The sequence below is a fragment of the Drosophila ficusphila genome, unplaced genomic scaffold (assembly GCF_018152265.1).
Source record: "Drosophila ficusphila isolate 14025-0441.05 unplaced genomic scaffold, ASM1815226v1 contig_414, whole genome shotgun sequence".
In the NCBI taxonomy this organism is placed as follows: domain Eukaryota; kingdom Metazoa; phylum Arthropoda; class Insecta; order Diptera; family Drosophilidae; genus Drosophila; species Drosophila ficusphila.
The window spans coordinates 9,577,277-9,601,536 of NW_025064328.1; the positions used below are offsets into that span (position 1 = coordinate 9,577,277).

A 24,260-nucleotide genomic window follows, 5' to 3' on the forward strand; every position below is an offset into this window, starting at 1 on the left:
CGCAAAAAAAGAAGTTTATATGTAAATGGGTGCTATTTGGTTTGGATTTAAGGCGCGGTTTTATTAAGAAAATTTGCAAGAGAACTAAAGGTTAGAAACCATTATTCATCAGTTATCTAGTCTGAGTTATTGGCATAAAAAAGCTGAATTTTCTTAAACTATTTATAACACTATTAACTTTTCAATAATACTTTCACTTAAAATGTAAATAACAATTGAGTTCTGATTTTTTTGCTCTGTATATACGTTATTCCCCCTCTTTCTCTGCGGCACGTTCGGCAGTGTGTGAATTTTATTTTCGCTTGTCGACACAAAAGAATTTCACTTAATACCCAAACGAACGCACACACATGGAGGGATAAGGGTCCAGAACAGAGCAGAGGTTGAGCAGTAAAAAGTGCCTCATAAAGCCGATATATAAACTAATGCCAGAACGAGGGGAAGCCAGCGAAAAGGGAGGGCTGAACAAGAAGAGGGGCAACAATTTTTACGCTTTTGTGAATGTTAACATTCAAAGATATCATCAAAAAATTCACTGGAAACGCTTGTACAATAAAAACAAAAATCATATCAAAAAAAAAAACGGAGGAGGCAGCAAGAAGCTGACGAAGCATCGAAGATCGTTTTTTCCCCTCTTGTTAAAAGGGAAGCAAAAGAGGATTTTGTCGCCTCCTCTTCTTTTGTGGATGAGTTGCTGTTGCCGTTCACGCGTCGTAAACTCGGTAGCAGCAGCAACACCACCAGATACAACAGACACAAAGACAATGCACCGGGCAAAACTTCCGCAAATATTCGGAGTGCACTGGAAGAAATACATAGCCATCCCATAGAATAGGAAAAGAGTTCTGTCAAACCAAAGATTAGCTCATAAAACATGTTCTAAGTTAGGTTCTATGCCAACATTATACATTTTTATTAGGTTAACCAATTTTGTATGGATATTATGCCTGGCTACTTAAACAATCCACCAAGTAAATAACTCCTACTCCTCCATAAATATTTTGAAATATTAATTCCAGAGTTTAACTGTCTTTATCCTTGTGTACAGACAACAAGCTTCGAGGAAAAGGGAATCTGTCATCAACAGGGACATGAGTTATGCACGTTTCTCCTTCCTCTCCATTTCCCCCAATAGCTTTTCCACCGCAGTGCAAGCCATTTGAAGAATTTCCATTTGCATTTTAATTAAGTGAATGGACAAATGACCCAAGGGGCCAAAAGCTAACCGGGGGTGGTCACTGGTCGGGCAGAAAACTTTATTATCTGTACAAGCAATTATGCATATCATAAAACACTTTAAACATTAATGAGTGTCGGCAGCCAGAGGGAAAAGGAACATACAGACTCTCGGAGAAAGAGAAAGGGAAAATGACGAGTCATCTTTTGGCTGCTACAGACCTTCTTCAACTTCTCCCCACTTGGACTCCCAAGACTCCCAGAGACTCGTTTGTTTTTCATTCATGCAGCTCAGCATCCCAAGGGGAAGATGAACATCTTGCGTTTGGGGGAGAGAAAATATTTAAAGGTGTAGAAAAGCAAAAATAAATTAGGCTTTGATGTTAAAAAACTCTGACTAATATTGTCATTATTACGTGTCAACATTTTGTCTATTAGTGTTTCCCTTCTAGGTAAAAAAAAAAAACAATCGCACCTTAACAAATTACTTCGATGTCAGCAGGATAACTCTGTCGAGTATTCTTAATCTAATGTCGATGTTTGTTCAAATTAATCTATAATCTCCTAATATTTATTGTTTCCATTAATTTCCGTTGAGCATTGTTATTTATCATTGGTTGTGTATTTTTAAGAAGATCGGGAATGGAAACAAATAAGCACAGTCAAACAACTTTGTTTATCTTAAACACAAAGTCCATGTGGAAAGGTTTTGGCAAAATTAAAATATGCTTGTTTGTGTAGTATTGTTTCTTATTTATTGTCGTTTTTTCTCTTGATTGAATCAAACAAGCTGGCATAAATCATTGAATGGGCCCCACTTATTTGCATGTCTATCGTTTATCGCCTGCACTTCCATCTCTAAGTGGACAGGCAGCAACAACAAAACTCGAGCAAAAAACGACGCCCCCAAAACAGATTCGGTTAGTTGGTTTATGGGCAAAGTCAGCGTGTTGCCACTTTATTGCCTGCTTTACATTTCTGTTAGTTTTTGGTCCGCACCCGGGGGCAAAAACACACACACAGGCCAAAAAACATAAAGTGAGTGTGTGTGTGTGTAAAGTCGTGTTATGCTTTGCGGCCAAATTAAAATTCGACTTAATCGTTTAAACATTTAAAAGGCAAACTAAAAGCCGGCAGGCGTCGCAAAGTTTCCCATTTCCCCAACTCCTTCTTTCCCTCCACCTCCTTCTCCACCACCTCCTACATCTCCTGTTTCCCATTCCCATACCCTTCCTTTTCCTCTTCCTTTCTGCTTTTTTTGCATGCGCAGCTCAACATGCGCCAAAAGTTGTAGCAACCTGTCGCTGTCTCGCTCGCACAGCCAGGCTTTAATGAGTGAGCGCCATACAACAAACATGGCTGCCGCAGCTCGCTCTCTCTCACTCTCTCCTCGCTCCCTCTCGCTCTCCAAAAACTCCATTCCAAAGGCATTGAGAGAGCAAGAGAGATGGCCTGCATGGAGACTTTTATGGGATAAGTACACCAAGTGAAAGAGAGGCCAGATGCTCTTTTTGCACAGCACAATTCAAAAATGTTAATTAAAATTTAAATGCCTACCGGGGACCCGTGGCAAATTAAGTTTTGATTGATTCATCACAGGACGTTTGCTGAACCGGCAGAAAATAAAGAATGAAATGTTGCCTTGACAATCTTGCCCCAAGTTTCAATTACCACCAAATATCTTAACAACCGCTTGGGGTTATAAACCCAAATGGTCCGGAAAATAAATGTGTATATTAAAGCATAAAATATATATGTGCGAACATTAGCTGCAGCAGCTAAAATATAAATCCGATTTATGAGCCATAATATTTTGGGGGAGTGCCAAAAAAAAAAAAAACGCAAAGTGTAAGCAAAAAGTTAAGGCCCAAGAAAAATTATTAAAATGTAAGCAGCTTGTCTACTAATTTCGATTTAATGCCTTTACTGAGTTGCGTTTTTATTGTCATTTTAATTGTAAAGGAATCATGGATATTTCCTATGTGCTGCTTTTTTCAATTAAGTGGTTCGAAAAGGTTAATACAATTTGTGAGTTAGCTAAACAATAAATCCTATTTATGAGCCATAACATTCAAACACTCTTAAGACAATTTCTCAAAAAAGAAAAGCTGTGTATTATTGAACTCAAAGCAGCTTAAATGTCAAATATTTCGAATTTAATGCTTTTAACTTAATGAGCTCTGAAGTAAAGTTTAATCATGTGTTTAGCTTTTATAACATAAGCTTTGGCAATATTAACTAAACGGATTTGCAACACAATCCTCTTTAAATAATCTGTAAGTATTGGCTTATTAAATCTATCGAAAAAGCTAAAAGCTTTGAAACAATTATTATTTGTTTTTGGTTGTACAAACATTTGAATATTTGTTTCAGGTGTAAAATTTTGTAGCGTGGGCGTAGCTGTTTATTTGCTTCCGTTTCAATTTAGTCATTATCCGAACACAAGTTAGTAATGCTAATTTAGTTGTTTTGGCCATATTACTCCTAATGCCACACTGACATGCAACACAACATTTTGTTTTCCATTGTTCCCGGCCTGTTTTTTTTTTACAGTTCATTATTTTGGAAAGGTTTCCACCTCAGACAAAAGAGGGCAATGAAAAGAAGAATGAAGAATTCGAATTGAGCCGAGAGAATTGGAGAGCCCGGCAAAATGCGAAGAACTCGGAGGCAGTGTTGTTGATAGCAATCAACATCAATTAAAGCAGCTGTCTGTCTTGTTGTTGGCCGTGTAATTATATTTGCTGCTGCGCGTTTTTGGCTTCATCATCATCATGATGGCCATTACCCATGCATTGTGCACCGCCAGCCAGCTCAGCAACATGTTGCTGCTGTTGCTGCTGCGCCTTCAAGTAGCAACTGTCCGTCCGGCTGTCTGTCAGTTCTGATGGCAACTGTTGATAATTATAATCCGCTTGTGGTTAAAATGGTGTTGCCTACCTTACTGGCGATAAGCGCGCATGAATAATTATGTTGCCGCTGTCTCCGAGTTGTTGTTGCTGTTGCTGCTAATGCTGATGTTGCTGCTGCTACTATTGCTGCTGTTGTTGCTGTTGGTGTTGCTTTTACTGATGTTGCTGTTGTTGTTGCTGTTTCTCTTGGCTGTGGCTGCAATGTCGCCTGCGCGACAACTCATGAATAATTAATGCACTGCCCCGACTGCCGGCGAGTTGCTGAAGCTGAAATGTGGCTGCCGCAACGGCAGCAACTTGTCTTGCTATCTTTTCAATTACTGCAGGAAATCGTGAATTACGCCGGACAAGAGTTAGAGCCGGTCGTAAAAAGAGCAAATGCTGTTCTCATTGTTGATTAAACCCGACGCTCGTTATTGTTGCTGTGCAAATATTTATTAAATACACAGAAAATCTCCTCAGAGGGTGCCGACAACAATTAACACTTGAATGGCAGCAACAGCAGCAGCAGCAGCAGTAGCGCACTATTATCAACTCAATTTGAATAAATTCGCTCGTGACACAAAAGCAAAGAAGGGGGAAAACGCTGAAATTCCCACCTTAAATTAAATAAGCAATGAGTTTGTCTCCCAACGAGACAAAAAAAATATATATGTATAAAAAAAAGGAAAAAGGTTCGGGGCGGTCGCACAATTGGCACTTGAAAGGCATCAAGATACAATGGCAATAACTGCAGCAGCAACATCACCAGCAACACAGCAGCGGCGGCAAACAAGCTAAACAAGTATTGCCGCTGTGCCGAGAAGCAGCAGCAGCAACAACAACAGCAACAGCAGCAGCAGCAACAACAACAGCAGCAGCAACAACAACAGCAACGACGGCAGCAACATCAGCAGATAAAAGGCAGACAAAAGGCACGAGATGTGAGAGACGTCTAGGGTTGCTGCTGCCCCTGCTGCATGGGAATTGAATTCCATTCAAAAGACGGCAGCAGGCTGTTTGTCATACTTGCAACAGCCACAGCAGCAGCAGCAGCAGCTACATACATTGCCAAGAAGCTGAAGCTGAAGCTGTAGCAGAACCCCAGTGAAATGGCTTACATGCATTTCTCTGCCTTCTCTCTTCCAGCAGGCGTGTTGAGATAGCATCTTGCATAAAATTACTGCCAGTGGTAGGAGCAACATCAGCATCTCCACCAGCAGCAGGAGCAACAGCAGCAGCAGCAGCAGCAGCAGCAAAAGCAGCAGCCACCAGCGACGTGGTTGCCTGATGCTATGCCACTGATAGCCTCGAAATTGTTGGCAGTTGCAATTTGCTGTTTGGAATTTTAAGCGAGCCAACAACAATGAAGTTCAAACCGAAGCGAAGGAAACAAAAAACGAGCGAGGAGATAAAAAAAAAAAAAAAAAAAAAACAGAGAACCCGTAGGAAGAAAGCCAGAGGAGACCGACAGCAACATCATTCTCATGCTCATCAGCAGCAAAAAGTTTAACCCGTCGCTGGTATCGATTTTTGATTGCCTTTAAAAGATTCGATTTTCTGGACAAAGGAAGTTGGTATTGTTGCCAGCGAAATTGCTTTTACTCATAGTTTTTGGCGCAGAAACATGAAATGTTTACATAATGCTCATAACTTTGTTGGAAACTCATTAAAACAAATAGTTTCTATGTTTAAGGGAAAGCAACTTAAATGTTAATTACATAACAAATACTATAAAAGAACTCATTAATTTTCTTTATGTTTTATATGTTTTGTAAATAAAGAAAAATTCATAATTTTAAAACTCCCCCTTTTCCAACCATCTGCACTGAAAATGGGTTAAGTTTTCGTCTCTGTTTTCAAAGTTGGAGCCTGAATTGCTGAATTCAAAACCTGCGATTGCAATAAAAGTCAGCAGGCAGTCACTGATGTGCTCCTCCTGCTCCTTCCCACCACTCCACATCCTCATCCCCATTCACATCCACATCCACATCGAACTCCTGCTGGAACTGCAGCTCCTGCTCCTTCCACATTTGAATTTCATTTCAGCTTTGCCTTTCGTTTTTATTCATTTTTTTTTTTTTTGTATTTTTCAGCTCGCTTCCATTCAATTTCTGGTGCTGCCTTGCCGCCATCTGAGCTTTGCATAAGCCCGTAGTTCATTTGGGAGAAACGAAACGAAGCTAAACAAAACAAAACAAACCAGAGGCGAGTGAAAAAAAATCGAAATAAGATATAGTCGGGCAGTGGCAGCAGCAGCCAGCACGATTTATGTTAATCAGACAAGAAGGAAAGGGGGGATTTTGGGGAGAAAAGTGATGGGGATGGGGATTCAGCGCCAGCCAGTTGCATTCAATCATCTTTTATCTGGCAGGCATCGTCGGAGTTTGTTGGGGATTTGTGTGTTTTCTTTTCGGTATTATGTATCGCTTAGTTGCATTTGGCGCACTTTCGGATTTTCCCTCTTTCTCCCATTGCCAAGTCAAAGTTTGATTCGTGTTTTTGTATTTCACCGCAGCACCGGAGACTTCAATTTGATGTGCCGCTATCGATTTGATTTGATTTCAATTTGCCAAATGCTCTGGCCATTTATCTCAATGACTCACTCGTTGTCCCTTCTTTTCCGATTTGCTCATTCAAGGTGAAAGTCGCATTCAAAAGGAATGTAAAAGCCATTCAATGTGGGATTTTATACAAGCATTTGCTGATTTATAAATCACAAATAATTTTAACAATGTACCAATTTAAATGGAAAACACAATTATGTTTCCATCAAACATTAATTATACTTACACACAACTTATTGAAAATGTAAACCAAGCCAGTGTAATTGAATACCAACCTGCAATGAGATCAATAATAATATTTAATTAATTACAAATTGTACATTATACGTTTGTCTAAGCATAACACAAATAAATCGTTTCTATTTAATTTGCAATTGAAAACCATCAAAATGACGCACACACACAATAAACACAAAACCTAAATGGGGAAATCTAGAATGTATAGAATGAGATGCCGATGGGAGCGAATAAAGGGAAAAGATGAAAAATATCTGACGGTTGGCAGCATTCTGCCTAAAATTCATTTAGCAAGTTGAATTTTAAGTGCCCCACAGCAGCTCCTTCCTGCTTTTCCTCCCAACTCACTTTGTTTAGTTTGGGATGCTTTGGTTTCCCCTTAAATAATTCACAAACATTTTCGCCCAAAATGCTCGCAAAAAACATAGATTTTCTGCTTTTTTGTTGGTTTACAGTTTATAACAGGGAAATTCAGAAGGCAAGAGCGAATGCGAATAAGCTGAAAAGTCTCGATTAGGGTGATTCAATAAATGATTCTTCCACTGATATACCTACTTTATTGTTTTGACACGGTAACATTTTATAATAATTTCCGAAATTATATGAATCATGCGTTTTCCCTGCTCTTTAAAAGAACGATCTACTCCATATTTTTTGAGATAAACTTCAATAAATTTGAAAGTAGAAATCCTCTTTAAATATGTTGTTCCGCTCTCCATAGTAAAATGTATCTCGTGTGCAACTACAAAATAGAATATTTAGAGCTTTTTTGGCGAATGTAATCCATTGGACCACCCTAACCAAGTGGATAACATGCGAATGACTCGCTGACTGAATGGCTGAAATGCTAAAATGACTGACTGCCCGTCCGACTGTCCGACTTGTTTTCTCTCTATTTCTTCTTCTTCTTCTACTTTTTGCACTATGCATCGAGGCAACAAAAAATAAAAAATAAAGACGAGGAAGGAGATATATAGTAGTTGTGCCATTTTTGCGCTTTTCATGCACTTTTTGCGCCGGATGTGCAGCGCGGGGTAAAAATGCCGAAAAAGAGAGCACACAGCAAAAGAAAATTGTAATTTCAACAAAGCAACGAAGAAAATGGCACAAAAAAAAAAAAAAAAAAAAAAGAACGTTGGTTGGCCAGGCCACTCCCACACCGCCCACCTCACTATTTTACAATTTTTTATATGCACATATAGTTTTCTCTTTATTTTCTTTTTTTTTTATCCAACCGCCCCCCTGTTGAACTAAAAACTTTTTACGCCCAGCGCCATCGTTTGAGTGGGCGGGGCAAATGCGTTTTTGATGCTGTTTTTTCGGGTGGGCGGTTGGTAGCATTTTGCATTTTGCATTTTGTTTTTCGCCACTGGCACTTGGCAAGTTAAAGCATTAAGCTGATGCCAATTATGCATTGTTTGCCCGCTCTGTTCCCCAGTTTTTCACTTCTTTATATTTTTTATTTCTATAATTTTTTTTTTTTTTTTGGTTGGTTTTTCAGGAGCGACTGTTAACCCTCTTCGGTTGGCTTGCTATCGCTGTTGGGCAAAATTGAAACAACTTTTGCAATTACTTTCCGTAAACAAAACAAATGTGCTCGAGTCACGCAATCGCCTCTGTCTGTCCCCAAAACAATAATTACCCGAGCATTGTTCATGCATACATTCATATAATGGTAATGACAATAACGAGGTTGAGCGGTTTTTCCGGGGTGAAGGGGATTGGCGCGGGGAGGCGGGGGGTGGGGAAATGTAAGCGGTAAGGGGGCGGCGGTGGGTTGACAGGTGGAGGCAGAGTTGCTCGTCTTGAACAAGTTGTTAAATTGTTATTTTAGCGCTTTGTTTTCCCTACCTCACTTTCTGGCCGAGGGAGTGATTAACCGAACTCAGGTACGTACAGTGAACGCCCACAAATAAAGAACCCTAATTGAAGTGCTTTCCACCCTTCAATCAAGGCGACCGATGAGCGTTGAGCGGAGGGTAAAATTTGCAAATTGCTAATACGCATTTGAACAGTTGCCGTTAAAATTGCAGCACTGAACATGCAACCAAATAATTGAAAATCAAGTTTTTGCCTCCCTTAAAGCAATCATTTTTTCTAGGCACAAGAAATAGGGAAAACTTCTAAAATGCCACTGTCTATTCTTTGCTTAATTTCTCTATTAGCTACTTCTACACTAGTTGGCATAATTACTTTAACCAATTAAATAGTCTTATAAATTTGTTAGGGTATTTTTTATGTAAACCAATTTTTTTGGTGGAACTTAAGTAAAGCAGTTATAAATAGTAATAATAAGAGCTTGTCAAAACAATTATACCACCTTCTATATATTGGACTCGTCTTTTGCAGTGCTATTATACCAAGTTCTATTGTATACAGAAAATGCGTATATCGGATATGTGCATTCACCACTCACCCTCGAAGCGCCACTCAATCCCCTTTTCTCATTTGCATACCGCATTCGGAGCGAGTGGTATGCAACAATTTTATTATTACGTTTATTTGACTTGCATATGTGCATACACAAGCAGTTTTCCACATACACAGGACACGCAGACGGACGACAGGACAACAAGCAGCAGGATTGCAGTTGCCATTGTCGGTTGCCGTTGCGAATGGCTCGTAAATCCTCACGGAAACAGAGATACAAACGCATGCATTTTGCATTTCGCATTGCCCACCCTTGGAAATTCTATTAAATTTCAAACACACGACGACTGCTCCTTCTCCATTTAATTACACCCTGTGCCATTGACATGGGGAATTGTTTCAACCGATCGAAATTGAAGCCAGGAAAACACCTTCATCTGGATTGGTTCGACCCCGTTTTGCCCACAATTCACCCACTCGATAATTCAATTATGCATGCCATTTAATGTGTCAGGTTTGTGTGTGCGTGTGTGTGTGTGTGTTCCTGTTTTGGGGGGGGATGAAGTCAACTAATTTCAATTTTCCATAAAGCGAACATTGTTCCAGGCCAAACCGCACCCAATCTAATCAATTTTGCATATACTGCACAAATTATATTTGTGTTTTGTCCACTCCATTTTGCAATTCAAATATTATTCTCCATTCGAGTGGTGTGCGTGTTATGTGGTTCTCGCTCCTTCCTGCCGATTACAACTCCCAGTCACGTACTGTGAAGTATGGGAATTCCGAAGCCAAACTGAGAATGCCTTTTTATGGAAAATTCTTGGCGCTATTTTCAGCTCAAAAGGAGTAGCTAGTGTGTCAGATGTCCTGATTTGGTTGGAATAGTTTGATAGAGCTTCGCTTTACATTACGTACAAGTGTGTTTTGAAGAATTTGATTCAAAAGAATGTACATGTTTTAAAGAAAAACACATACAGTTTATTTTATTATAGTCTTTGTTAGTCGAATTAAATTATTCTAGCAATCAGCAATCTCAACAAATTGGCAACTAATTTGTGTACAGTTTATTTTCAAAAGACTGTAATTAAAATTTGTATATATTTACAGACAAAACCTAATTCGGTTTTATGTTAAATAAACGACTTGAACTACATGCAAAAAAAAAAAAATTCATTTGCTAAAATTGTTTTGCTGGCTTTACTCAATTTCACCGCCTTGGGATTTGTTCGTCGGAATTAACGAAAAAATCACTTAGCTGTCAATGTTCCAATTAACATATTTCCCCCGCTCATTTATTTAGCCAACATTTGCATTTCATTGCCGGCCGACCGCCCACACCTTAAACTGAAACAGAAACTGAAACACAAACAGAAACAAACAAAATAAAATGCCTTCACACACTTTCGAGTTCAATGTCTCTTGCCCAAAAAGCGCAATAAATTAAAGCAAAGTCAGCGAGCGGCGGGTGAACAGTAAGTAAAAACGAGAAGAAAAATAAAACGATTCTGTCATTTTTGAATGAAGTCTAAATTTAAGTTAATGCTCGCACAATTTACAATTTCGTTCGACTTGCGTGTAGATCACGTGGCGCAGTAGAGAGTACTAAATTAATTAGTAGCCCCCAAAATTGGAGGTGTAGTATTGCGAAACCAATAAATAATGTAAATTAATTAGAGTGGAATTTTATTTCGCACATACTTGCATACACACATAGATAGAGCAACAATGCTACTAGTGGACGACCACCGCAATTTGCGCCCGATGCCCCGGTAATTTAATTGAAAATGGCAGCCCCCGGGCAACCCAGACAAAGGCCGATAATACCCGTACTGTATACCTGAAATCCGCCGGGCGGATCAAGTTGTTTTTGTTGCCTGCTGCTGTATGCGAATGGCACTTGGCACGTTCCGTGCCAGCGAAAAACTGAGAAAAAAAAAAAATAAAACAGCAACACAAAATTCTCATAATAATTAAACGAAAAACGCGTTGATTGCATGCAATTTGCATTTTACGACTGGCGACGACGTGGGCAAACATGGCAATGAATGGGCAGGCAGGCAGGCACACCACCGGCCAAGCGGCCAAGCTCTCTGTTCCGCGGGATATCAGATATGTAAAAGGCATCTACAACAACCTGGCCAGAGGTGTGTGCGTGATTACACACCATACGTGACAGGTTTGCCCGGCACTTTAGCGTTTTGACACTGGCAGACGACTATCCTGTCCCGAATCGTTGCCCAATTGCTCGTTGGCTATTTGGTCAGGTAATTAGGTTAAGATATGATAAAAATCTCTGTGGTACAACGTGTGAAACTTTATGTGGAAAAAAGGAAAACCCATGGTAATCACTAAGGTAAGAAAATATTATATAAATGATCATTAATACAGGTACCAAGATATAAACCTTAATGTACTATAAAACATGAATAAATTGATGAGGGATGTATGTTAATGATGAGTTTATTTAGTTTATGGTTCTATAGGTTTTCTGTTATTTATTGAAACCTTTTATTCTCATTGTTCGTGAGTCACGCAACCATCCCTACACGGTTTTCCCCACTAAGCAGGGGTGATTGTTAGGGCAGGTCCGAAAGCTGTCGTGGAAACGGCAGTAATTGAAACTCAATAAGCCAGGGCTGTTATTATCATGTTGGGGAGTCCACACCTCAGACCAGTGATAGATAGATAGACGAACCCCCTTCTTAATTAATCCACAAACAGCCCTAGGCATTCGATTGACAAATTATCCAATTCGATTAGGCTAATGAGAATTGACACAACATTCGACATTTATAAATACAAAATACACAGGCAGAACAAATCAAAAATCAAACTTCTCTATAACTATTTCATTTTCGTATTTCACAGACATTATTTATTTATTATTGAAATCAGGGGAGCAAAATAAACTGTGCCTGCTTCCGTTTCTGATTTTATTTTCCCCCACAATTTATTCCGTTCTTGTCGTTGTTGTGTTTTCATAAATAAATATTCGAATGGGAATTCTCGCAATTTTCATTTGCTGTGCCGCAAAACGAAAAAAGAAAACAAGCAACATCTGGTGGGAAAAGCGCTTTTCAATCGTCACTTCCCGCAGAGAAGATCAAAAGCGGTTTGTGGGCGGAAAATCAACACTCGCCCAACAATTTTTAGCCGAAATCGCGTAATCTTTTGGGAATAATAACGTAAATACTCCAAAGATTTACTGGTATTAATTTGCCATCAAGATGCAAACATTCGAACGCTTTGAAAATGAAATAGAGAAATTCCTAAATGGTTCAATATACATATATAATTCTGGTTAAACCTGTCAAGGGGCATTCAAAATTTTGAACACATCTCTTTGGGATCTTTGCCAATTTCCCACCGTGGAAAAGATTTATGTGACGAGGAGGAGGAGGATGGAAGCATTTTTGGCAAGCCTCAAACATCATGATGATGTGTAATTATAGTTTTTCGGCTGATAGAGTAAAAATTATTTCGCGACATTCTTGTACAATATTGCAAGAGTTCATTCACGGCAGCGGCGTAATTTTATTTATTTGCTGTTAATTAATGTCAAGCATTTCAATAACCACAATCCACAAAGGAAAAGTGCACAATTGAAATTTATGAATGCCCCTGGGCGGCGTTTTTCCCTCTGTTTCTTTTTATTTCGATTTTTTTGTTATTTCATTTTTTTACGCTGTTAATTTTCATGTTGCTGTTCGCGAGCTGTTTCATGCTTCATGGTGCATGAAATGCAACAGCAACTGAAACAGCAACAACAACAACAACAATATATTTGTTAAATGAAATGCCTGTTGTTGTAAATCATCAATGCAAATTCTGTTCAAACAATAGGCGCCAATGCAGGAAATTTCCCGAGTTAACTCTTTTTCCATTTGATTCCTATTTTTTTTTTTTTGTAATTTGCTTCGTGTGTGTGTGTTGGCATGGTTGTTTGTTACCCACCACTTTGTGTATCACCTCAATTTGTGGGCGGAGTGCCACGCCTCCTCGTCCTGCCTGTGGTTTCTGGTCGTTGCGTGCCAAAGTTTCCACCTTTTGCGTTGGCCAATGTCCTCACCACAAAACAGAAACAACAGCAACAAAAGCAATGGACTTATTGCAAAATAGAATCCAATAAGACTAAATGATACCCTTTATCACAAAAATCTCCATTTAAACTGTTTAAAATTATTGAAATTATTATAGACAATATTATTTTATTCTATATTGTTTTCTAACTATTTAGTATATACATAAAATATACGCTTGCAAGGCCGAAATTATTATTTTTTTTGGGCGCACAACACTTATAAAACAATTTTACAAATATTTCTTTAATCAAAAAACCGCTGGTTGAAAAAAACCCATCATAATGGTCGGCAAATTTGCATTGTGTGCAATTAACGTGGCAGAAACAAAAGCAAAAACAAAATGAAAAATCAGCCAACAAATCAAATATGCACGAAAACAATAATCAATGCCGAAATGGGAGGAAATGGGGAAGGGTTTACACGTATGTGTTTATACGGTCCTCTTATATCGGAGCAATGTAGTTTGCTCGATTAAATTTTAAGTGCCGTGTCATTAAAATCGCGTGCGAGGTTTCCTCGAGCTGTTCACTTTTGAGAAACGGGGCGAAACGAGGGGAATTGGCTGCTTCTGGGGAGGCGTGTTTGGCAGGCGATTTGCAAAAGTAAAAAAAAAAAGTGTGCAAAAAAAAAAAAGGTCAAAACAACAGAAACAAGCTGCCAATTGTAAATGAGGGAAAAACGAATGAACTTAATGCAACGAACGAACAGATGAACGAGATTTGATTAAAAGCTGAAAATATAAATGAAAACTGTTGATGCGATGTTTCCTAGCAATTTAAATTAGTTTTATCTTTGAATTTTCTTTTGAAGAAATCATTAAAAACAAGATATTTAAACCTTAGCTTTAAATGATAGTTATAGAACCTCAAATCGTTTTTCTCGTCTCTAACTACGTAACACCTATTTGTGCAATCAATTTTCTCCGCTGCCCTATTCCTTTAACCCTTAAACGCATTTCAATTTACCGGGTTCAAGTTCAAGTTAATTTAACAAAGGTTGCTAGTCTGTCATTAGCTGGTAAATACAGGTTGCAACATTCACACCCTCATCGTCATTAACATTAACATCCCCGACATCATCGTGATCATTATCAACGTCATGATTACCATATGTCAATTAGCTTAGAAAGAAGTAAGTGCGGGAAAAGAGAAAAGCGCGGCGACGGCGGAGGAGGAAATGATTTCGGTTGTGTCATTAGGCCGAGTGGCAAAAAGAAATGAGCAGAGAGGCGCACTAATTAAAGCTACAACAGCGGGCGTGTGTATATGTACATGAACGCAAAGGCACTAAAGGCGAGGTGGGAGCAAATTAATTGAGTTGGAAAGCAGGGACAACCCAACGCCCGAATCCACCCACTCGCACAAAATGAAAGCAGGGCGTGGCGCCGCCTGAATTAATGATGACCCCAACCGAACGGTTCCCTTCTTTTTTTCCCTCGCCCACATCGAAATTGAATTAAAAATTGTTTATTGTTAATTTGCAATATGAACACACACACACGTACACACACTAGAATTTGCTCGCCTAATTAAAGCTGGCTAAGAGTGAGCACCCATTAAAGCTGATTTGCCGCTTGACTTGGCTCACAGAGAAACTCGTTTTATTCGCGCATTTCGCATTTTATCAGGCATTACGTATACGAACCGTGTGCAAAGGGGGAACGAGGGGATTGGGGAAACCAACCACAGGCAGGGCATATCCTGTGCGCTCAGCTCCAGGACATATTCACATATACACATAGAATCCCTGTTCTTTTTTTTCTGTTTTTGCTGCTGCCTGCTCGTACATGGCATATCCGTTTGGAAAGGAGGAAAAGGCAGCTGGAATTTACAATGGCTGTCCCTGGCGCACACACACATGGCGCACACACAAATATAAAATATCTTGCCAGCTTGTGTGTCGCTTCCTGTGTGAGGACACGAACCCCAAACCCAAACCCAAACTAAAACCCAACCACCACCACCCTTCGACTCCTCGAAGGGGAAAATCCCACCCTGACGTTTATTTTGTCGCAGTGACAACAACAAAGAGGCATTTTCTGTTGGCTTTATTATTGTTTTTGTTGCTCCTGTTTTGTCCACAGGCCAAAGGGGCAAAGTGGGAAAAGGGGGGCGGGGGGAGTGGCACACAAGCGGAGGCGGCTTTTGTTTAGGTGGGCGTGTGCGGCGTTGTTTTCCCTGTTATCCCCTTTCCTTTCCCACCCCATTTCCCTTCCTTTTCCCTCTCCTTTCGATTCGTGGACACTGCCGCTGTCCTGGCATATGACAAATTTTTTTGCTGGTTGCCAGTAGCTCGAAAAAATGCTATTCATTAAATGAAAGCTTTAAGTTTTGATGGGAAAAACAACACATATGGTTCATAAAAACCATACAAAAGCTTAACACCACATCTCTATTATTTGTTAATCAAAAATCTGAAATAATTTACTTATGTATTTATTAGGAGTTTCAGTATAAATTAATTTATTATTGAAAACCTTCATCACTTTTTTCTTCTATTTTTAAAGCTGTCTCTTAGTAAAATAAATATTTTTTGTATCTGCTTTTTCTCCACTTGACAAATATTGTTTTGTGAAGTAAAGTTTTTACTTTTCAGTGCGAACTATGGGTTTTTGTTATCATTAGTTAAATAAATACACCCAATTCGTATTTGTTTAGCCATAAAAACAGCTCTCTATTAAACAGCAACTTGAAGTTATGATTTAACTTTTGCATGGGGGAAAAAAGGAAGTAAAATATGTATTTTCAAGCACGTGGTTTAAGTGCACGCGTGAACGCACAAAATGAAACGTGACGAGTGGCGACAATTGTATTTAACCCCGACCACTTGAGCCACCCTCTGCAAAAGGAAACCTCTCCAACTCCCCGATAAAAACCAGAGCACGTGCCCGACTTCCTCGAGCCCGAAACAAATGTTATTTTTATTGTTATTTCAGTTATAACTTACTTTCCATCACCCCCTTTTAACCCTTTTCCTTTTCCTTTTTTTTTTTTGTGGTTTTCCATCACCCCGAAGAGCCGAAAAGCAAACAACCCCAACGGCGAGGAAATTTATACGTACATATGCCATATCGCATATACTCGTATATCCATTGCATGTTGAACTCAAATTAGCTGAAAGCAATTTCCAAAGGGGAAAGTAGAAGGACCAAATGGAACTCAGCATAAGGACACGCGGAGTGGGACATTTCCCAAGCCCAATATTTGATACTTCAGTTTAGTTTATTTATTTTTCTCACTCTTTTTCCCTCCGCCTTTCTCCCCTGACTTCTAATAGATTAAATTGCCAACTGTGCAAAAGTTTGCGTTGTGTGTGAGTGCTTTTTTTCGTCAGGTCTACGTAATTCGGTATTAGCATTTTGTTAATTAAAAGCAAACTGAACTAAGCTGAATAATTCAACAGAGAGGCGGTGGGAGATAAAGGCAGGGAGATGGATACACATACGCCAGTCTGGCTGGCTGTCTCAACAGGGATTTTCAGTGGGAGCGACGCGGAGATAAATGGAGGTTTTATGCAAAAGTCCTTAGGATAATGCGTACAAATCCTTTGTCTCTACATGAGTTGGGTGTGTGATAATGCAGACACACAGAACACTCGACGAAATGAAGATGCAAACTCAGTTACTCAACTCTTAAAGGGAATTTAATACAAATTTTATACTTTAGGAAAATTTAAACATTTATTAATAAAAAAAATATGAGTTGTTAAGTAATTCCATTAAATTTCTAACATAAGAATAGTTTGTTATTTTTTTTTTTTTATCAATATTTAAGTTAATTGAAAAATTCTACATTTTAAGTTTGTTTCCAAGTTTTTACCTCCAATGCAAATGGAATGCTTATGCAAAGATAAATAACTTTAGCTTGTTGCTATTTGCCTGGCTGCCCGAACTTCTGCAAATACAAAGCTGTCGTGCATATGAATACATTTTCCACTCCTTTCCCTTTTCCATGTTAAAACTTTAGCACATCCACACACACACACATGCTGTGACAAAGTATTCTAGACAAAGTTTTGCAAGTTTTCACGTACCCGACTCCCTTTTTCCTTGGCCATAATGAAGGTCTGTTGGAGTTGTTACCCCGGCAACGCTCATCAGCAGCTTGGGAAACAGCGTTGCCTTTTACTTTGGCCACTGCGACTGCCACTTTCGAATCAGTTGACGCCCACGAGCGAAACTTTTGCCGTTGCAGCCACGATTAAATATATGTAAATCAAGCGGCAGAAGAAGTAGCAGTAGAAACAGCAACAGCAAAAGCAAAAGCATCAGCAAGTTGTGAAAATCAAATTAAGCAGCAACATCTCGGGGTGGAAAACGAAGTTCTTCCGAATGCCAAGGAGCCAAGTGGGAAAAGTGGGAAAACTGGGAGAAAAGTGTGGGCGACAACACACTGCGACAAATGCAGACAGAGTCAACAATGTCACTTCAGTCGTTTTGGGCTGTGTGCCAACCAACCAACAACGTTTGGATAACTCGAAGGGAAATTGCAAAGCGAAGAAGGAATGTCCCATTTCCCCCTCCTCTTAACCCCCTTCCCCCCTCTTCACCCCTCGGGGAAAATTGAGAAAAGGGCAACTGTAAAACACTAGAGGGAAGCTGCCTGAAATTTTCCTGCATCCATGGAAAACCATTCCAGTAGACTGCACCGCCACCCAGTCGCCCACTCTTTGCACTGATTTCGCTCGAAAGGCTTAAGGGAAATGGAATAGGAGATGGCGGGTGAAGGGAGGGAAAACGAGGGGAAAATGTCAGGGAGGAAAATGGGAGGAAAAACGAAGAGCTGAGGATAGTCCAAGTTGGCATACGAAATTGAATTGAAGTGCGCTTCAGTTTGTGTTGCCAGGCAGAAGGAAGTAGTTAAGTGAACTCAAGGGAAAACTTTTTCGTGCCGAGAGAAAGAGGAAAATATAAACGAGAAAGCGGGGGAAAAAGATCTGAACACAAAACTTGGCGAATCGACCAGTGGAATGCCCCAGGTAGAATAAACACTTAAAAGTCTATTTCATTCCTCTCTCTCAGCTGCAATTAAAAATCCTCGACTCGAAACTCGGTATTAAAACAAACTTAAAACATCTTTGAAAACTCCCAGCAAGTTTCCAAAGGGGTTAGTATGCCCACAATAAGTACAGGGTATATCCGAACTAGAAAGGACATTTCCTCCAATTTCTTGGCATGTGTCTTGTGTAAAACTTTACTGCTTGCATTTTAACTACCCGCCCACAATTCCGTTCTCTTTCAGATTCAGCTGTTTCCGAAAGTTCCTTTTTATTGGCAATAGTTTGCTGCAATTACAAAATAAACAAAAAGGGAAATGGTACCTGGATTTCCCCACTTATTTTTAGGTTATTTCTGAAAACACTTGAAATGTTCTTCCGCTTTTTATAAATATTTTAATACAAGTTTTAGTGATTTCTTGCATTTATTGCCCCAGAACGTTAGCTAAAAAGGAGTCAATAAAATGGGTTCGCACCACAAAAACTTTTTCATCAACTTTTTCTAATTCCAGGAAACGTTGCAAGTAAGAAGATACTTGGCCCATACATATTTTAAATGATGAAACTTTTCATTTAAAATGTCAACAGAAGGTCAGTTTACTTCCTGGCTTTTCGAGCATGTTTCGAATCCTTCTTTAACCCTCCCAAAATCCTCCGGCAATCCAAAGAAAAAAGTCAACAAAATTTCAACTGGCATTGATAAATGTTTGGCTTGTCAAAGTTTGTTGTTTCCTTTAAAAACTTTGCCTGATTTCAATGATGCTTCCGAGAACATCACGTCGCATTGCTATGGTAATACGGATAGATAAAATAAACTACAGCTGTTCCGGAGGTGCCACGCCCACTAAAAAAAACCGACCACCGCCAACGCAGACAAGTGTCAAGTGTGGTATGCAAATGTGCCACAGGCGAAAATGTTCGGAATTTCAGAGAAAGACCGACGGAACACAGATTTTCATGTGATTTTAATTTATTGTTCAACTTGGTCTTCTCGCATTTTTGTCTACAAACCAAAAAGACCACCACAAAAAAAAAAAAACAAAAGTATAAATACATTTTTTATCGAGCACCAGAAGGCGAAGTAGATTTAAATTTGAATAAATTAAAAGGCCAACGAACAAGACAATAAAATGCGGCTTTTGGCAATTTGTACCAAAAGCAAACAGAAAACAATTTCTCGCCGCATTTCGTAGTAATAAAATTATAATTTTATTTAAAAATATTTGGCCTCGAAATGCAATAACTCAAAAAAACATAGGCACGAATATACATTCATCGAAATATATATGTGCGCACACAATAGATCCATCTTTATATAGTATATATGGCTATGATAAATTCAACAAAACAGAAAAACATTTATTGCCTCGAAGCGCCTTGCTGAATATTTATTTGCCTTAGCAATTTTTCAGCAGCCGCAGCAACAACAAAAAGAAAAGAAAACAAAAAATATTACGCATACGCCGCATTGAACATGTCAGCAAATGAGAAATACCTCGCACAAGACCTCAAGTAATTTGTTGAGGTGTAATAGGCAGGTGTCTACATTTGTTTGTAATAAATAACAAGTCTATTTTATAACTAATTTATAACACTTCAAAATATGGCTTACTCAGATTTCCTATTTTCTTATTTGTTTATTAATAAAATTAGTTAGGGTATCTCGTACTTCAGGGGTTTTTCCCATCCTGTACTCGATAAGTATTTAAAATTGTGGATATTTTTAGATATTGTTCATCTCGCTTCTGTCGACATAGCTCAGCATTGGTGGCCATTAATTATAGGCAGGGCCAGCCACAAAGTTAAATCGATTTTCAAGTGCTCGAGAATCTCTTGAAAATTCGCCTCTTTTCATTGGGAAATAATAAAACAAATTAACTTGTTTGTTTATTAATTAAAAGTGTGTTTGCATTTAGCCGGCGGCAAAAGAGGTGGGGCTTTTGCTTTGACTTTACCCGAAACACAAACTCACAGCGAGGCACTCGAATATTTCCATTGAAATTACGCGCTGTCGGATTTTTTTACGATTTTTATTTCGACTTTGCTTTTATTTTTGTTGGACACATTTTTCACACGTAATTCCGACAGTTTTATCCGACGTGCATGTGTCGGTTTGTTTCTTATTTTGGAGTGTATTTCATTTTCGTATGCCAAATGTGCGAACTGTCATAAATTTTATGGCCCAAACAAAAAAAAAGGAAGGAAAAAGAAAGCAAAAAGCATGTGCTTGGGGGTGAGCTCTCCAGCATGGGCCATGAAATTTCGTATTCAGTTTATTTTTCTTTTATTTGAATTTTTATTACCCCTGCTTTCGGAAGATCAACGAAAAGTTTGTGTATGCCAACGGTGACAAAACTTCAAGCGACGGAATTAACTTGACCAAAAAAGGCGAACATCTTTTATAGTCTGTTTTTATTGGCTAGAAAACCAAACTAACGCATAACAAATTAGTTATTAATCAACCAGAAATCGGTAGTTTTGTGGATTTCAATATTAAATGTAAGATTCCAAACATTAAACAACTATCTATATTTAAATTTCCATGGTTTATGAATATTTTCTCTAAGTATGAACAAAATGGAATAAAAATTCTTTTTTAAATTCCTTAATGATTCTATGACAGCAAACAAAAACTTCTGATTTGAATGGAAAACAACAAACCGAAATGCACAAAATTTCATTACAAATTCTCCGGAATGGAAAATGACCGCAAATAGTAAAAACAAAACCCCCAAAATGGGAAATATTTCTCGTTTATTTTATTTTTATTTACGGGTTTGGTTTTTGCAGAGTTTTTGTGGTTCTGTTTGTGTATCCAACCAAGCCATCCGTATGTTTCTGTGTGTGAGAGTTGTGGTTTTGAAAGTTTTATGTTTTTGACTGATGGAGGCAAAACACTATACGAGTATATATATAGTGGGTGGTGTGTGTGGCCAGGTCGGTTTGCTTTCATTAATGCCACACAAAACCAAAGACAAGTGGTAACAAAATAACCCAAGGATTGCACTCAATGATACCCCGCTAATGATTAAGCTAATTTGATTTCAAGTCAGCGATATGAACTGTAAGTTTTGCCTAGCATGCTCTATCATGGGTTTCACACACTGGGTATAAAACAAAGTGGCGGTGTCAAAAAGGTCGAAAGCAACCCATAGAAAATAGTTTTACTAAATTATCAAACACACACACACGACACACGAACACTAACGGAATAATTATGCATATTAGTTGGTGTGCAATTTTGCCATTTTAGTTGCTCTGCCAAGTTTTGCGAGCGAAAATAATTTTAATTGCAAAAGTTTTTTAATTAAAAATTGCCCGCCCCTCGACACAGTGTGAAAAACTGAACTTACTCGAACTTCATTTGTTGTTTTGGTAGCTCTTTCGAGGCTAATTGGCACTCACCTGCAAAAAGAGAGAAAACACAGAGAGATGAGCATTAAGACAAATTCAGGAAATTCAAAATGGTTTGTATATATTTGAATAAAGAGGCGCAATTTAAAACAATAAAATTCAATTTAATGTCGCAAAATATTCACAGACATAAGGGGTTTGGGGTTTGGGGTTCGGTTGTCCACGATAACCACATATACAGACACGCAGAGGCAATTAATGTGACGCATAAATAATTTATTGACATTCGCAATGACAATTGAATGGGTAAGTTGTTTCAGGGGCATTTGGGAAGGGGGTGCGGAATGGGGAAGGGGAGAGGGGGGATCATGCGACAAATGTGCAAACAGAAATAACAACCATCTGTGATTGGCAACACAATTGCACAGAGAAACAGATAGCGAATAGCTCCTCCAATGCAACTTAATCTGCCACAAAACAACAAGCAGAAAAAAAAAAGAAGTACTAAAATTTCTTCTTTACAAAACTCCATAAAAACTGATTTAGTAGCTACTAAAAATGTTTTATGGAACCGGTTTTGTTAGAGTTTTGGAATTGCTTCTGGTTTTAGCCACTCGATTCTCTGAACGGAAAGCTTGTGATTCAGCGAGGCTAAAAGAAAGAAATGGCAGTCCACAAAACAAAGCAATGATTCTTTTGATAATTGAAAAACTTTTGAGAAAACTCTTAATCAAGATGCTAAGTTCTATCCATGGAATGGGAATATATAACACATGAAAACGTAGGATAAGCACATTCCACATATCTCTTAAAATTGTTTCTAACTTTTCCTAAAAAATATAAAATTCATACTTAAACTTATTGTAATCTTTCTCACTACGAAAATTTAGTTTAACAAAAAACCCAACTTTTATTAACTACATGTCCTATTAAAAGTTTGTTTTCATGTTTTAAAAGCCCTTAAAGGCTTTAATGTTTTTGGCCAGAGGTTAAACAGAGTGGCAACTTTCTAATCACACTTCCACGCCACATGAAGCCCACACTTTTACCCATTTCTACCGGCCAGAACCACTAACTGTTTCTGCCTCCCGGGCCATCAATCAAAGAGAAATGGCCAGTCATGTTTGGGTCCCAGGCCAAAAGCAGCAAACCAAGCAAACCAAGCCAAACCATCGACTAGCGACCAACGATGATGATGAGTAGCAGCGAAAAGAGATTAGTTGGGGCAAACAGCTTCGAATAACTTAATTAAATGGAACCCCGTTTGGCGCCTTTCCACTCACCCGAAGGGACTTACCCTCAAGTAGCTTCAATTAGCCGACTGAAAGCGGCGACAATGTCATTTACGAGACCTCTCGAGATTGACTTTTAATGACCGGAAATAAAATAAGAACAACGAAGAGAAGAGCCACAGAAGCGGCAACAGAAAATATTTAAGAGTTGAAACCAACAACGACCAACAACCAACAACAGCAACAACAACAACAAAAACGATGAAAACCGAAAAGAGAGACGAGAAAAGAAATAATAAAACTTGTGGTTTTTCCATTGTCAGTTGAGTGGGGGAAAAAGTGCGGTGATTGCGGGGCAAAAACGGAGGCTCCTGCGCGCAAAGGCAGCCAAATGAAAAATGTTTCAAACTGCCGCCCATTTGCCTGTCCCCAGTTGCAGCCCCCCACTTTACTCCACTCCACTCCGCTCCCCTTCTTATTCCCCTCCCCCTTCCCCTTCCCCTCAAACACAATCCCCATTTCGTGATGAGGCTGATGACGATGGCAGCGAAAGGCAAAGGCAAAGGCAAAAGAGCCGCCTGTCGTCCAGAGCCCGGAGTCGAAGTTAAAGCTAAATAAAAGTTGGGGTCTGAGTTGGAGTCGTTTCGAGTTGGGTTGGGCTTCAGCGAGTTGATATAACAAAACAAAAGAAAAAAAATATCAGCAAGAACTTTGGCAGTTGCACAAAAATAAGTAAAGAAGATCGAAATACCCTCGTTTTAAAATATTAACAAACAACGTTAAATGTAAGAAACAAATAAGCTGTTAACACCATGAAATAATGATAGTTAATTAATATAATTACATCAAACGATGTGGGGAAATCGTCTTATATAAACGTTGATTTTATAAGATAATAAAATACTATGATACTTGATTTGTATAATTACGAATCATTAGTCACAATAGAAAACCGATAGAGTAACAATTTTCAGATCATTTGCTTGAACAAAGTGAAATCCGGTTAACTTTATTATCAACTTTAACATTGCAAAACAGAATCTTAAATTTTCTTATGGTTAATATACTCATTTTAGGGTATTTCAAATTCGTGATGTCAGAAACGTAAAAGAGTTATCGCATATATCCCACCAGATTTCAACTTTTCGATGTTCTACAGTTTTCGTTTCCCTCCGCGCACTTTCCTCCGCATTCACGTCATCATCATTTTGCCCCGGGACCAGAGAGATTCATCTTCTTCGCTGTATTCGCCGCTCATTGAATTGATGAGCTTCGCCTCAAATGAGTTCAAAAGGTTAATAAACGTTCCTTGGCTTCGGTTCGTTTTGGTTCATTTGAATAGCTTCAAATAAA

At 38.8% G+C, this 24,260-nt stretch overlaps 3 protein-coding genes across 3 annotated transcripts in view; 1 reads left to right on the top strand and 2 right to left on the bottom strand.

The window, feature by feature from the left end:
* The window catches only part of LOC108090326 (mucin-19), a 90,811-nt gene that overhangs the window by 39,439 nt on the left and 27,112 nt on the right, over positions 1–24,260 (bottom strand). The window lies entirely within an intron of this gene.
* Positions 1–24,260, bottom strand: part of LOC108090339 (protein GSKIP homolog) — a 55,602-nt gene that overhangs the window by 4,255 nt on the left and 27,087 nt on the right. The gene's annotated exons all lie outside the window — the stretch shown is intronic.
* LOC122320137 (nuclear transcription factor Y subunit beta) lies at positions 4,361–6,907 on the top strand. Its single transcript, XM_043208384.1, has 2 exons — positions 4,361–4,440; positions 4,825–6,907. Exons 1-2 carry the CDS (start codon positions 4,361–4,363, stop codon positions 5,024–5,026), a joined length of 282 nt encoding a protein of 93 aa, XP_043064319.1. The 3' UTR covers positions 5,027–6,907.